Consider the following 15,281-nt stretch of genomic DNA (forward strand, 5'->3'; position numbering starts at 1 on the left):
AATGTCTCCACAAAATGTGAATATCACTCCGATTTCTTCATCATACCTCTAGCCTTAATGTAAGCTTTTCATTGAAGAATGTGGGCAAAGAAAGCTGGTTTCAGAACACATATGACTATCCATCTTTGTTTTCGGAAGAATGTTCATGGCTATGCAATATATAAAATGTAGGATCATTCTAAAGGCATCTTTAAATAGCTGAGCGTGAAGAGCTGCGTTTGGGACTAAATATTCTGAACCTGTGATATGGCCAATTATTAAACAGAAACAGTGCTATCCAGGAACTGCAAGGCTGGTAGTAAGCAGGAAGGTACATGAAAAATACATTCTATATATTGCATATCTTGGTATTTAAAAAAATGATTGCTGCAGAGGTCCATGATGATCCGGAATGCCCAGAGTAAATGTAATTAATGCAAACACAAATAAAGAGCCTTGACAGTTTACCTCAAGTAAAGCGATTTTAGAGCTACAGTTAAAAGTAGTTACATTCATTGGCAACATTAAACAATCTGCAATGATGCGAAGGTGTCATACAAAGGACACCCAAGCATATGGCAGATGAAATACACATGGACAATAATTTAAGTGGAGTCAATGAAATGGTCTCTAGCTGCTTGGCTATTTACTTTATTGTAACATGATTTACACTATAAAATATACTTGTAAACATCCGTCCATATGAGAACATCTTACCTGAAGATCATAAAAACTGTAGCTGGCATCAGGAATATTTCATTGCAGGCAACAAATTTCAGAATATTCATTTGATTAGCATTTAGTTTTTCCAAGATCGATCTGACAAATGGCATGCTGTTGGAACCCTTGGCCTTAAAAAAAGAAACAAACATAAGAAAACAAGCAGGAGCCGATTGTCACCAATTAAGAATGTGTTGCTTGGGGGTTGAAGTCTAATTAGAACAAATGTCTGCTAAATGTAAAAAAAGGTTCATTTGACTAAGGATGTCTGCTTAAGACGCTGCTGTACAATCCCACAAGAGCTACTCTATTACACATGGGCGTTCTCTAGTCCACGGAGCTTCTCTCGTTATTAGTCAGTAGAAGGCAGAGCAATGCATGCATGTGTTCAACCAAAACATTTAAGGCTGTATTCTAAAAGGAAAAAAATGTTGGCAAACAGGCACACTGTCCAGCTGAGTACTTACATCGAGAATCTTCTTGGTGTACGTGGCAGCATGCAGCAAGGAGAAAAGGAGCACTGGAAAAATACTCACTGTGATTATATTAAGGAAAAATAAGCAGCTTGTGTTACAATAATTTCACTGCCATTTGTGGCTTTGCAAGCCTGGCAAAAGGATATACATTTGTGAAGTTCACTGAGAAACCCATAGCATTTGTATAGTCTTGAAACAATTAGTTTCCCCTGCTGATGACGGAACCGCTCAGTCATCAGCCGCGGTGGCGCTGTGCTGATGATGGAGCGGTTCCGTCATGGCCCCGCCTGCTCAATAGAACGCCCAGCGCAGGATCCACACCGCGCAGGCGCGTCGGGTGGGCCCTGACGGAACCGCTCCATCATCAGCACAGCGCCACCGCGGCTGATGACTGAGCGGTGCCGTCATCAGCAGGGGAGGGGTAACAATTTTAGGAATTATCTGTAGGTTACAGTATACATCAAGATCGATTGCAAAGCAAGTTTGGCCATCCCTGCAGTATGTATAGCACTCAAGGTTATACTGTGGTGTCTTTTAGAAGGTCTGACGAGTTATGAAAAAAGTAACAGGACAGGGCAGCTTTAACTGAAAATACACAAGAATGTGCCAATTACACATGTGCAACATCGTGTCGATACAGGAGTTTATGGATATCAATACTTAATGTTAATTTTAGCACCTGTCAGTTTGGGCAGGCATTCTGTTACGTGAGGAATAAGAAAGGACCATCAGGCTGGGATAAATCGGACAGTGCACACAAATATGGAATCCTGAACTTGCCCAGCTTTGTTTGCAATTGTGCTGGGGCATGGTCAGGTCTACTCTAGAAGCGGGTACGTGGTTTCATAAGGGAAGAATATTAAGTAGCTAAACTTTGGAAGGCGTCCACTTTACGAAATTTCAGTATGATTGTTGCATAATTGGGATGCATTTAGCAAAGAAAGCGCACATTTGGCCCAGACCAAAAAAAATGTTTTCAATTGGTTTGAACAGTGTTTATAAAGTGGCGATGGTAAAAAAATGCTGCTGCTAGGTGACCACATAACACAGTGATTAAGAGTACTTGCCCCTCCTTGTAGTTTGTCAATATTGGGTGGGGGGGGGGGGGGGATTCATTGAGATGGGTGAGCTTAAAGAACATCACGTTTTTCTCTGTAGGGTTACTGTTCACAAATGACCACTTTTGATTACATCTTTGTATACAACATTGCAAATATTTTGAGGAGCACCTTTGAGTTAACATCTGGATGTAATAAGTGAGTTAAACTGTACTTGTACAAAGGGTGGCAGATATGTTAACTCTTTAGAGAATCGCAATAGACGGCTTTAACATATTCAAACATTTATCTTCAAGCCTGAATGCAGACATTTTATATAAACAAGATTGTTTGCAACTAGGGAAGAATGCCAGAAATCGGGGCAGCTTTTGGACTGATAAAGTGAGATCTGATGTCAGATTACCATAAATCACCACTGGCTTTAGGTGGCAGCACAAATACATACAAATAGGCTGCCCGACCTTTAAAATGTCTCAATCAATTAATCCCAGTTTGTCACCTAAACACAAGCAGTATGTACCCACCAGAAACCTTTGCAACAAAAATCAAGGTGGGAGGTGGATTACTCGTCGTCTGTCCGAGTCCCCCATTTCCGTAATAGTATCTCAACAAACCCAAGGCATACTCTCTCACTCTACTGTCTTCAGGAAAAAAGATGAAGGTCAGCTTTTTAACCTTCTAAAGACCAGTGCCAGAAGACCCTCAGGGTTAGTGAGCGCTACAGAAGCAGTCAGCCAGGTATGGGTGAAACGCTAAGTCTGGGGGTCTGCAGGGCACTGGCACTAAGCCTCGGGCTTCGTGAAAGAGGCACCATCATACAGTTAAACCTTTATCTAGCTAAGCACTTCCAAGATATTTCTATAAAGAAAAATAACGTTTATCAAAAAAACAGCACTGAAAAGGATACTCGTTACTGGGTAAGAATTGACAAATATTAGCGAGTACAAAAGGTAGTGGCAGCTGTCCTCCAACAAAGCCTGGGCCAGGAAGGCTCTGCTGATCTGGAAATGTGGCAATCGCTGGTGTAGTCGGAGAGCGCTGGTGAGAGCATTGGCAAGCAAGGCACGCTGGTAAAAGCTTGATGCTTCGTGCAACCTGTAAATAAACAAACAAACATAGCCATTTACAGTAGTACCAGCAGTCTCCTGCAGCTACAGGTTTGCATCAGACCAACAACTCAGCATCCAACAACAGAGTACCAAAGACATGCAGTATCCATGCAGGGGCGGCTCCTCTGTTATAGCAGAGGAGCGTCGCCCCACTGCTGGAACAGCAGATGAGTGTAAAATAAAATGACAATAAAGCAGTTTATAAAAGTGCTTTATTATCATTTTATTTTACTCTGGAGCTGAGCAACAGCAGAGTCACGAGGGCTGAGCCAGCAGGAGTGGTTGGTTCAGGGCACTTTGATATCTCCAGGCTGTTGCTTGGAGATATCAGCAGGGTTCAGGAGCACATGCTCCCAGTACCTGCAGGAGCGTGGAACCAGTCCACTTAACCCAATCCCTACGCTTCTCTCATGCTGGCTACTACCAGCATGAGAGTAGCGTCTGGACTGGCATAGGGGACTCTGGGAGCCGGTGTCAACCTCGTCAGAGCAGAAGAGGAGGCGGATGTCAGGCTGCAGGCAAGTTTTATTTTTCTTTATTTTTTCCCTCTTGCTACCCCATCGATTCCCCTGCTAGTGGCCACCACTGCATCTATGCCAAGTTGCACTTCGAATAACGGTGAGAACATTTAAGTCATGTTAACATGCTTTATTAATTCCTTATTTACTCTCTACATGCATGCAGGCTAGCTAAGAAAGAAAATGGGCTTACGTTGATTGCAATAAAGGCTAAACTGAAAATGTTTTGAAATACATACCCTAATAGAGGGAGGATGAATAAAGCGGAGCAGTAAACTGTGAACCACCGGGAAAGCCACATTGCTGTGTCCAATTTATTAGCCAGCATAAATTGCTAAATAAGAGTAAAAAGACATAAGGAATTAAAACATTTCCAAGTTATCATCAAATCATTAGCTAAAGACTGGCAACTAACATTGTTTTCATGATGTGGTACGCAAAAACAATACCCTTACCAATACCAATTGCACAACACATGCCTCAGTGTTGTGTTATACCACAAACAACGGCAACAGGTTTAAGCAGCACTCAATATACCAGGGGTCCCCAACTCGCTCTCAGGCTACAATCAGAGGAACGACTTGCAGAGGACGGGCATGGCCGTCGATCGTTCAACGAAACCTGCAAGGCAGGAAGCACAGGGATGCCAGCCCGCTTCGCTGCAGCTTCCAACCGGGAAGCCATGGATGAGCTGCAGGGAGTGTTTACTAGGAGCTGCTCTCACATGGGAGTCACGGCGCCAAGCAAGTCTTGCGAAATGTGCAGGCAGCAGAGGGTTGGTCTCGCGCGGATTAAAGAGCCTGAGGGGGGGGGGGGGCGCTGCGCACAAGGAATGGCACGCATGAACATTTATGAATGGCGTAAGACACTAAGCACACACTGAGCCGCGAGAACGCTGCAGTCACAGATGGTACACAACTAAGATTTCCCACCTCCCTTAAAAAACAAGCGCTGGCCAGGCAGCCGCTGCACCTGCGCTTTACTTGAAACATTAAAAGTAAAGCATGGGCGCCGCGATTATAGCCAAAGTAGCTCGCCACGAAGTGCTGTTTTCTCTTTTAGAGCCCGACTTACTGCTGGAGTAAAAGGTTTATTATCTTCTTTATGGGACCATCTGTTTCGCCCCATAAAGAAGATAAGAAACCTTTTACCACAGCAGTAAGTCAAGGAAGCCAGTCTGTGAGGGACGGGGCTAAAAGAGAAAAGAGTACGTCATTGGGACCTCTTTTCGAATGGCTGGCCACCGTTTAGCATGAACGGGGACGCCAGCCAATGGAAAAGAGGGGCGGGGCTTAACTTCACTAGTGAAACTTACTCCAAGTCATTAAATCTCACCAGAGAGACTGCGCATGTGTGCAGCCTACGCTAGCTGAGACCTAAAAAAGGCTTTGTCAATCTGAAATACTTCAACATGGGTAATACATAACGGCCAAAGCAGCAATGCCCCTGGCATCAAAGTAATATTAGTAATATGTCTCCCTAACACCACATGATTGATCACTCAATATCAGATTATAATATATTTTTAAAATTCAGCAGTTTTTCTCCAGATATCTGCTTACGAATTCTGAAAACATACAGATTTTTATCTCAAATGCACACTCTCAATTGTGTGATAATATATATATATATATATATATATATATAACCAAGAAAACACTTCTAGGCTTAGTGGGCTGAGCAGCACACAGGAGTGCTACTAACAGGTAACAAGAGAGCTACCATACCAGTAGCGCATGACCTAGTCGTTGGAGAAGTTGCAATATGCAATTTCAGCGGGGTAAAATTGAAGTAATAAACATCTATTTAAGAGAGTCAAGATACCTCTTCAGTTGAACTTGTGGTTATTACAGGGTATATCTACATAAAGTAAACAGCTGGGCACCCCAAATGTAGTCTACTTTCAAAGCTCCATCATGGGACAGGGAGTGACCACGAGACAGCCACTGCATGTAATACTGCGAGACTCTATCCTGCAAATAACTTGCGTACACCCATCGAGATCTGAAAGTGGTGTATGTGCATGACTGCTGGTGGCTGCATTCCTTTCTTTTTCTTTTCCCAAACTTTCTTTATTGATTGCTTCAACTGGTGAGATGCGGCAAAGAGGTTGCCACATGTGGACTGAGGTACAGCTGCAGTGAAAAAGAGAATTGGATGTGGTGTGGAAGTTACATAAGAAGATCTCTGCACGCTTTGATTCAGGCTTTATGATTTCACCTTCTCTGTTCCAGGATATTCTGTGCAGGCTCTGCGTGAGATGCGGCAAGGAGGTTGTCACATGTGGACTGCGGTACAGCTGCAGTGAAAAAGAGAATTGGATGTGGTGTGGAAGTTACATAAGAAGATCTCTGCACGCTTTGATTCAGGCTTTATGATTTCACCTTCTCTGTTCCAGGATATTCTGTGCAGGCTCTGGGTGAGATGCGGCAATGAGGTTGTCACATGTGGACTGCGGTACAGCTGCAGTGAAAAAGAGAATTGGATGTGGTGTGGAAGTTACATAAGAAGATCTCTGCACGCTTTGATTCAGGCTTTATGATTTCACCTTCTCTGTTCCAGGATATTCTGTGCAGGCTCTGGGTGAGATGCGGCAAGGAGGTTGTCACATGTGGACTGCGGTACAGCTGCAGTGAAAAAGAGAATTGGATGTGGTGTGGAAGTTACATAAGAAGATCTTTGCACGCTTTGATTAAGGCTTTATGATTTCACCTTCTCTGTTCCAGGATATTCTGTACAGGCTCTGGGTGTATGCACCCAACTTAATGGAGAGTGTGACCTCTCCACAACTCCATGCTGAGTCCTTCCTCTCTTGAAGCCTTCCAAAGCATTGAACATGGCGGTGTGCAATGATGGAGCGCGGAGATCTTAGGAGTACACCCTGCATGGTTGTTTGTAGTTTACCTTTTCTCACAGACACTTATTGTTTCTTGGTCTAAGGCATTCATTTTTGAGTTAATACCCTGAGTGCCTGTGCTATACGTATTGGATGGTTTTCTTAAGCTACCTGTGTAAAACAATCTTTGGCAAAATAAATAAGTGTAGCATTTGTTGTCAGCCCACAGGCTGTGAATTTTTCTTTTGAGGTGGAGTCTACCAGACAGCACAAGCTGTTTGGTTGTAAAAGATCTATTATGGGCTTACCAAGCCCTTTCAGAACTTACTGCCCGCCCATTGTTTACATTTGGGTGGCTTTATTGTCACTCATTTGCTTACTTTTTAGTTGATGGCTTATCGTGTGTTTTTCCCTCCCCTGAAGCATAGCCTAATATCTCCGAGTAGGTAGTTTTTAATTCTTTCACTGCTCACTTTCAGAAACCTACTTTGTAGGTCGAGCTTGTGCAGCGCATGCGTTGTTCTGCGAGGCATGCTGTATTCAGGTAGGGACTTGAAGCTCCACCCTCTCCCTGCCCATATTTTTCATTGGGTTGTGTCATTCTCCTTTGTAAATATTGGCATCTGATTTGTTGATAGGCTTATTAGTCCCTCCTTAGTACCTCCCTGTCTTCTGTTACCTCCCACGAGGAATGGCCCTTTTACAAGTGTCCTAACTCAGGAGCATTCATTAGCAGTTCCTAGAACTATTTACTTAAATGTACACAAATGCCCTCACCATACAACAGCTTCAGTAAAGGCCTCTGCTTCCTAACAGACTTTGTATTTGCATTTCTTGTTTTATTTGCGGCTACCGGCATGACTTTTTAAATCAATTTCTTTATTTTTAAATTTACAATGGCGGATTTAGTAACTCAGCACGGTGCCCGTTTAAAGGGAGTCATGCTATAACTTTTAAATGTGCTCTGTTCCTCCTCCCTCCCCGGATGCACAATGCACGTGAAGTGGGCGCTGTCTTAAAGAAATATTTATGGAGTCTTCCTCCTTTGTTCCCCCTCCCGCCTCCATTTATGCCCATCGTGTGGCCTGTTTTTGTTTTTTTAATCACGGTGATGGCGTTTTTATTTTTACATATTGGGGCAGAATAAGTCAGATCCCTACTACTCTCGCCGAGCATCGTAAGCTTCACCGGCCCGGCACGCTCCCACTGAGGCCACATAAGTAGCTCACTGCTGTTCGGAGACATGGCTACCCCTGCCCGTGGGCCTTTGCTGGTTGCACACCCTTCACCGATGCCCTCTGCACTGAGGGACGACCTGGGCTCAGACAGCCATTTGCTGCAGACCCTCAATGTCCGCTTCCTATCCAGGGTGCACGAGCTAGAGCGGCATAACTGGACCGTGGAAGGTAAGCTGGAACAGACACTCCTCAAGCCAACGACGCCCACTCGGTCTGACTGCTTCCGCACCTTTACCAGAGACCAGGGTGTGCAGACCAGGCCTCCCCAGTGCTCCCTACCCGGCACTATCTGGAACCACACCCAGGTGCAGGGCACACAAACCATGCAGGGATCAGGAGTAACATGGACACATCCAGATGAAATGACGGTCCAGATCGACATCATAACTCCTGAAATCTGGAACCTATACAATGTGCTGAGCAACGTGAAGAAACAGCGTTACGAGTACCGGCGGAGGAGAGTCTGATGTACCTTCCCAACACCCGCTCATGACCGTTGCAATGCCTTCCGAGCACTAGCTCATTAATGTGCTCCGGTGGCCCCCGAGCAAGTGCTTGTGTGGTACTGAACGCAAAGACCACAATATATTTAGTCAGTTATGGATTTGCACTGGTTATATTAGTAGGACATTGTGTCCTCTGCTGAAATTTGCTTTTGTTAGTAGTCTTTCAATAGCAAATTAGCAGGAGTTGTACACTCATTTCATGTACACTGTACTCTATCAGCGACTTCCACCACTACCTGATCAGATATGCAACCCCTTTCTCATCACTTATGAACACTGCTCCTCATCTCACCATAATCAGCCTTAGCATCTCTTACTGACTAGTTGGTGCACAGCACTTCAGTCATCTTAAGTGGTGTCTAGCAGTTAATTTCTCGCTGGCCGATACCAGATCGGACACCCACCTACAAGGGAACCCCTCAAAGGAGGTAAGCCCCTAAGCGGTAGGGGCAAGAACTGCGACCGAGGAGACTGAAGCACTCCCCAGGCAAATAGACAGTCTCTTTGCACTCACTCATCATAAACAGACCCGTCTGTAAGCCTTTAAATAACAAGTCTTTGATTAACCTTCATAGGAAAGCGAGCTCACAGATCTGCGGCAGATGTGGGATCATTTCATTTAGAGTTATTCACTGCTCTCTTGTGCAACATCGGACTCAATCCAAGAGTCGAGTCCGCTCTGTTGAGTTGATCAGCTAAGTGTCAGCGAGAGGCAAAGTAATGAATGAGCACTTAAGTCTGTGCTGTGCTCCTTCTTGAGCGGAGTTGATGCGTGCTAGCAGGCTGGCAGAAAAACACTGGCTCCAGTAAAGGACTTACCTTTTAGAGTTCTTTGTGATATTGAGTATCATTAACTTGGGTCAGAGGCAAAGCAGCTATTATTTATAGCGCTTAGTAACTGTAATAGTGTTGTATATAATAAGAAATTATCATTAATACTACTCCTGTCAATATTCCCTTCCGTGAACTCAAGCCACTGGTGCAGAGTAAACATTCTCGCACAGGACCAACAAGCTCCTTTTATCTTAGGTATACTAATGCTAAGCTACTGTAGATGTGGCGTTAATTTATGCATAAACAAATCAGTGCAGAGGTCTAAAGCTTTTCTACAGAGCCCACCCCGGGCGCTGCCAAGTACCAATGCAGCCAGTCTTGATTTCACTGCATGTCCTTCTCCCACAACCCTATGCTTATTTTTCCTTTGTCTCATTCTTGATCGGTTTCTGCTTCCTTTCCCTCCTGCTCTCTTCCCGACCCCTCTTGGGCACCAGTGGCACTTTGGGGCCCTGGCGCATATTTTCCACATCCTCATTTTTAGACCCTCAGCAAAAGAGAAAAAAAGCATTTTCAATGCAATAGGTCTCGTGAGAGTTTGAGCTATTGATATTGCAAATGTCAATGCCTTTTATTTAGGTTTAAAAAAAATAATTAAAAAGGCATTTTCATTTGCAATGTCAATAGCTCAAACTCGCATAAATGTGAGACCTATTGCATTGCAAATGGTTGGTTTTTTTTGTTACAAATTAAGCATAAGAAAATAAATTCCTTTAATGAAGGAAAAGGTGTAGTAGCACAGGCTGTTACTAGGAGTCCCTTGGACACCTAGTATCAGCCTGTGGTACTGCGCCCTTTCCTTCATTAAAGCAATTTCTTTTTAGGTCTCGCGACCTATCAATGCGCGCAAGCGCATTGAGTGGAGCAAGAATTCAAGTGCTCAAAATCCTCGTCAAACCAAGGGCTTCTTGCTGCGGTTTTCTTTGAGTTCACGTGAATCACGTGACCAAACAAGCACGCGCATCAGCCTCCCTCCCTCCTATTTGCATTTTTTAACTGCCGCACAGCACATCAAAGGGCTTCGCCCAGCGTGCGCTCTGCGACTTCTCCTCCCCTAAATAATCATGGCTGACCAGCCGGCCGTACTTTCAGTTTCCCAGCCGCTCTTGCGTGCGCACAACTTGCGTCTTTTTTTTTTTTATTCTTTTCGCGTCCTTGTTGCTCATACAGCATAATTGATCCAAGATGGCTGCCAATCTACACAGGCCCTCAAGGCTGTCCTGTTGTGGGCAATGTATGCAATATTACGTATGGCACCTTGAATTGGCCGTTTTAAGGTGAGGAACGTCCCACTTTCTCTTCTACATCCGCGATGCAAGCTTTCACGAAACACATGACGAACGAGCCTGACTAACATGGAGGGCGTCGGGGCTTCTTTTTTAGTCTCATTTCTACGTCAGTGACAGAAACTCCACTTGTGCACTAAAAATCCACGTATACAGGAACCTGTTTAGCGCTTCCGGAAGCCTTCCGCTTTCCGTCTCCCGTCTCATCTGCTGCTAACAGCGCCCGGGGTACCACTGCAAGGGGTGAGACAATACCATATACCACCGTCTTTTACCACATGAACCTGCCCAAACTACTTTAGTTATGCTTGCTTTTAACGCCAAATCATACATTTCTTCTCTCAGTCATCCTGCTGTTTAGTCCTCCTTCTTGTCACTGATTCTCCCCTAAAAGAGCGTCATCGACACCTCCCTTCCCCCACCCCCTACACACCCAATTTTCTTTATTGATACATTTATTGGGTCGGCTGCCTTTGTGCGCCTCTGTTTTCCTGGTCTGTGTCTTATCTTTATTGTAATGTTTTCTGGTTGTCTATTGTAGTGTTTGAATACAACAGCGCGGTTGGAAAAGCAATTTATCTTTAAAATGCACCGTGTGTTGAAGGTTATTATTGATTGTGTGTTGGAGTATACATATTCTTTTGAGACCATTGATGAAAAAAGCCGCTAGATTAAGTTGAGCTCTATTATATGTATACTATTCATATTTTTAACTAATGTCAAGTGACTTTTGATTTAGATACTCTTTACAACAGTTGGCTTTTCCTTTCTCAGCTCTTCATATCAAGGCATTAAACGTGGTAACTATGATGCTGTTGAGGATCGCGCCCATATGGCATCAGCCTCCCTCCCTCCTATTTGCATTTTTTAACTGCCGCACAGCACATCAAAGTGCTTCGCCCAGCGTGCGCTCTGTGGCTTCTCCTCCCCTAAATTTGTTTGCTCTTTTCTTCTTTTTCTGGGTTACGCTGTTGCCTCGGAGATCACGTTTGAGCTGCCTGACAACGCCAAGCAGTGCTTCTATGAAGATATCGCTCAGGGCACCAAGTGCACTCTGGAGTTTCAGGTAATTAGCTATTTTGCCCTAGAACACCAATAGCACCAAGCCCCCTGTAAACCGGAGCTTTTATGCAAGGAGTAGGGTGGTACCCTAAGTAAACCGCTTAGGCGCCTCGTCATCGGTATAACGATGCTATACCCTTTTCGTCCCAATACATTTAGGCTATCTTCTTTTACAATTACTGCATCTATTATGTTAACTGGCCAAATCCAAGGAGTGGGACTTAGGTTGTGATCACTGGTCTTTGTAACGAAACGCAAACAGTTATGCCATGCTAAATAAACATCGCACTAGAAGATCCACACTAGGGGAGGGGTGAGGGGGTAAATCCGTGGCCAAAATTGCTTGTGGTGACTCCTTTACCTTCTCTTGTACGTTTTTAAAGAAAATTGTGGCTAATCTTGCATTTTAATTTGCACAAGTGTTATGCGTTCAAAACGGATGCCACTTCACATTAGCACATTATGGCAGCACCAGTTAAAAAAAAAAAATCACCCACTCACTCACTTGTACCATGCTGTCTGACAGGGCATCCTCGTCCAACCATTATAGTGCTATAGGACCTGTGATCTCAAAGAACAGGAGTTTGGACTGCTCTTAAAGCACCATTAAGATATCTAGCTTGCTTCCAACATACATAAAAAAAGAAAATAAATATACAAAATACTGTAAAGACAGGAATTGTCGGAATTCAAAGTAATGAACCAGCGCCAGGGAAGATATTCGTGGCGTCTTGCATACTTCTGTATATGAGGTCTCAGAACTTATCTGGGCTGTTGCCTGCTGATTTGGCTTTCGGTAGCTATGAGCTTCGGGCTCATTCTATGTGAAATGAGCTGCCTGCAATTGCTGTCAGAAAAGTACCTATATTAAGCAACTAGTTGTATTCTTAGGCTTTATTGGTGAAGCCTGGTGTTGTCAGTGACCCCCTCCCCCAATGCAGCAACACTGGTGTAAACAAAGCGTCCTCCCTAAAGATCGAAGAGCCTACTTCGACGTAACCTTGATGCATGGTACCTATGCTACATTGTTGCTGGAGTTTGATAGGGAGCTGGTGATGCCAGTCAAGGCTTAGTCAAGTGTATACAAAAAGAAATGCTACCTGGCTAAATCTGTATATCTTTCCAACTCCGTTCTTGATCCCGCTAATAAACCCAGATATCAATTTCAGATTATTCCTGAAACCCTCCTAGCCCTCCTCTTCCACGTAGGCCTCAGAAGAGTTTTGCAAGCTTTAGCACTGAATGTTTTTATTTTTTTGCTACCAAAATTTAGAACATCTACTCTTACATCTCACTTCCTCAAATGTTTCCCAGCCAGGGTATTTTGATTTTTATTTTGTTATGTTCTTTGCCAAACTTTATTGCAGGGGAAGCTGCTGGAGTCTCCTCATTCTAAACAAGCACTGGCGTTGCCAATAGGTCTCGCAGTAGGAAAGTTGGAGCTATTGGTTTTGTAAATGACAAAGCCCTTTATGTTTTTAAAATGAAAACAAAAATAAAAGGCATTGTTATTTGCAATTGTAATAGCTCCAACTTTTCTACTGCGAGACCTATTGGCAACGCCAGTGCATGTTTAAGTGCCCACCTTTTAATAGCCTATGGAACTGCATCCTTTCCTTTGTGAAAGGAATTTCTTTGCTTATTATGCTACTGCTAGCTTCATTTTAAAAGAAAAAAAACAATCGCATTTGCAACAGCAATAGCTCACATTTTCACTAATGGGAGACCTATTACATTGCAAATGCTTAAGTACTCTAAGATGTGCATGTGTTTTCCAGCTATCAATGTGCTTTTCCCCTCCAAGGCCAAGTACCAGCCCCTGTGCAGATGTTTGCTGTTTCCCTCTTATTGCAAGCTCTCACTTTAATGTGCTTCTCCCTTGCAAAACTCCCTGCCTCTCCTCCTCTTTGTTGCTTTCTCGCTCGTGCTTCTCTTCCCATCCCTGTGTCTCCCCCCCTATATGCTGCTTTTCTCCTCAAGTACTACCCGTTGCTCCCACAGCGCTAAGTCTTTTTCACATTTTACCGATCCACCTCAGATTGGTGAATAAAAAAAAATATTGCGTTTGGGTCATTTTGTATCTGTGTATGCATAACAAAGCATTCACACACAGTACACAAACCTACAAAACGACGTGGCTGTGTCATGGTGCAAATTTGTTTTTTTTTAAAGAAAAGGCATTGGGAAACCCAATAGGTCCCTAAGGTGAGACCTTCTGCTCGCATTAAAGATTTTTGTAAATCTTTATGACAAAAGCATGGTAAATAAATTTGCCCACCGATGCAGGTACATGCTTGTATATGCAGAACCATACCATACAAATACTTTAGTTCGATTACAAAGATCATCAAAACACATTAAAAATAACAACAAAATACATATGTAGAACAGCCATCTTTGAATGTGTCTGTAATAAAGTTTTATAAAAAACATTCAAAGATTACCGCATCTGCATAACCAATAAATGGCAGCCCCCTTTGAACAGATTGGAAACCCAGTCTCTTTGCCAATGACTATCTATGTAATTTTTCTGTAAATCTTTACCACAAAAAACATTTCATTAAAAATGGCCACATGTGTGCGCACACAGAAGCATTTGCCCTCAAATGTTTTTGTAACAAAGGGTTACAAAAACATTCACAAAGGATTTCCATCTTTTAACAGGTTGGAAGCCCGGTCAAACAAATGGCTGCTGTAAGCAATGGGTGAGCAAGATGACGCACACTGCAAGCGGAGAAAGGGCCCAGTAGCAGTGTCTGAGAAGCTCGCAGGCGTATGCAAAATAAACTATAAATAAAATTAGTCCTCCCCCCCAACACACAATGGTTCACAAATGCCTTGCACTGAGGGGGGCTGCTTTTTCTGTGGTTGATGAGATTGCTATTTGCAGACTCTCAAAGAGAAAGGAACTAATGGCTAAAATGGACTGAGCAATTGCCCTATCATGTGGTGGGTGGAAGCAAAATGTGAATGACACTAAAGTAGCTGTATAAATGAAGAGGGCATTCTGAAAGCCGCTAAAAGTAAACACACACAAACACACACACACACACACACACACAGGTACGCCACACTCAGGAATCCTTTTTCTTAAGTGTTTATTGTTCAAACAGAGCCAGTCTGTCACCAATGCGTTTCGGCCCCAATATATCATTAAAAGGCCTTGGCTAATGCCAAACCTAAAAATTGTGTGTAGACATAAAACACTTCAATAGACTGCTGTAGTCCTGTTACACCGCATACAATGCTGACGAATCATGCTAAAGAGGGGGAAAATATGAGACAGCATCCTCCAACTCGCTGAGTGCTATCAGAGATTCATAAATGGCACATTTAACTAAGATTGAGGCATTTACCATAGAAAACTTGCCCTGTACGGATATCTGCCTGGTTGCTAAAAGACAAAAGTGATGGTAGAAACCATCAATGGCAAAGTCACCTATATGAGCATACTATCCAATTGCAAAAGACCACAAACGTTGTAGAGTAAACGTAGAGAAGAGCCTGACTGAATACTGTGTGTTTTTCGAGTTTGCCTGAGAGAGTGGAGGACCAGTTATTATATTGCTGGAAAAAATGATCACGTAGACCCTCTGCATTGTTTTTGAAGGCACAAAGTGTCGGCTCATCATCTTAGACCAGGGGTCCTCAAAGTGCCA

At 43.5% G+C, this 15,281-nt stretch overlaps 1 protein-coding gene across 2 annotated transcripts in view; it reads right to left on the reverse strand.

The window, feature by feature from the left end:
- Positions 1 to 15,281, reverse strand: part of TMEM33 (transmembrane protein 33) — a 117,935-nt gene that overhangs the window by 39,655 nt on the left and 62,999 nt on the right. For both annotated transcript variants that reach the window (XM_086962701.1, XM_086962702.1), the window contains exons 3-6: positions 4,100 to 4,194; positions 3,141 to 3,328; positions 1,167 to 1,234; positions 697 to 830 (exon numbers count right to left, since the gene is read on the reverse strand). In XM_086962701.1, coding sequence (XP_086818827.1) covers positions 697 to 830; positions 1,167 to 1,234; positions 3,141 to 3,328; positions 4,100 to 4,194 — 485 coding nt within the window. The remainder of the gene's footprint in view (positions 1 to 696; positions 831 to 1,166; positions 1,235 to 3,140; positions 3,329 to 4,099; positions 4,195 to 15,281) is intronic.

This window comes from Lissotriton vulgaris, chromosome 3_1, assembly GCF_964263255.1.
Source record: "Lissotriton vulgaris chromosome 3_1, aLisVul1.2, whole genome shotgun sequence".
Lineage (NCBI taxonomy): Eukaryota > Metazoa > Chordata > Amphibia > Caudata > Salamandridae > Lissotriton > Lissotriton vulgaris.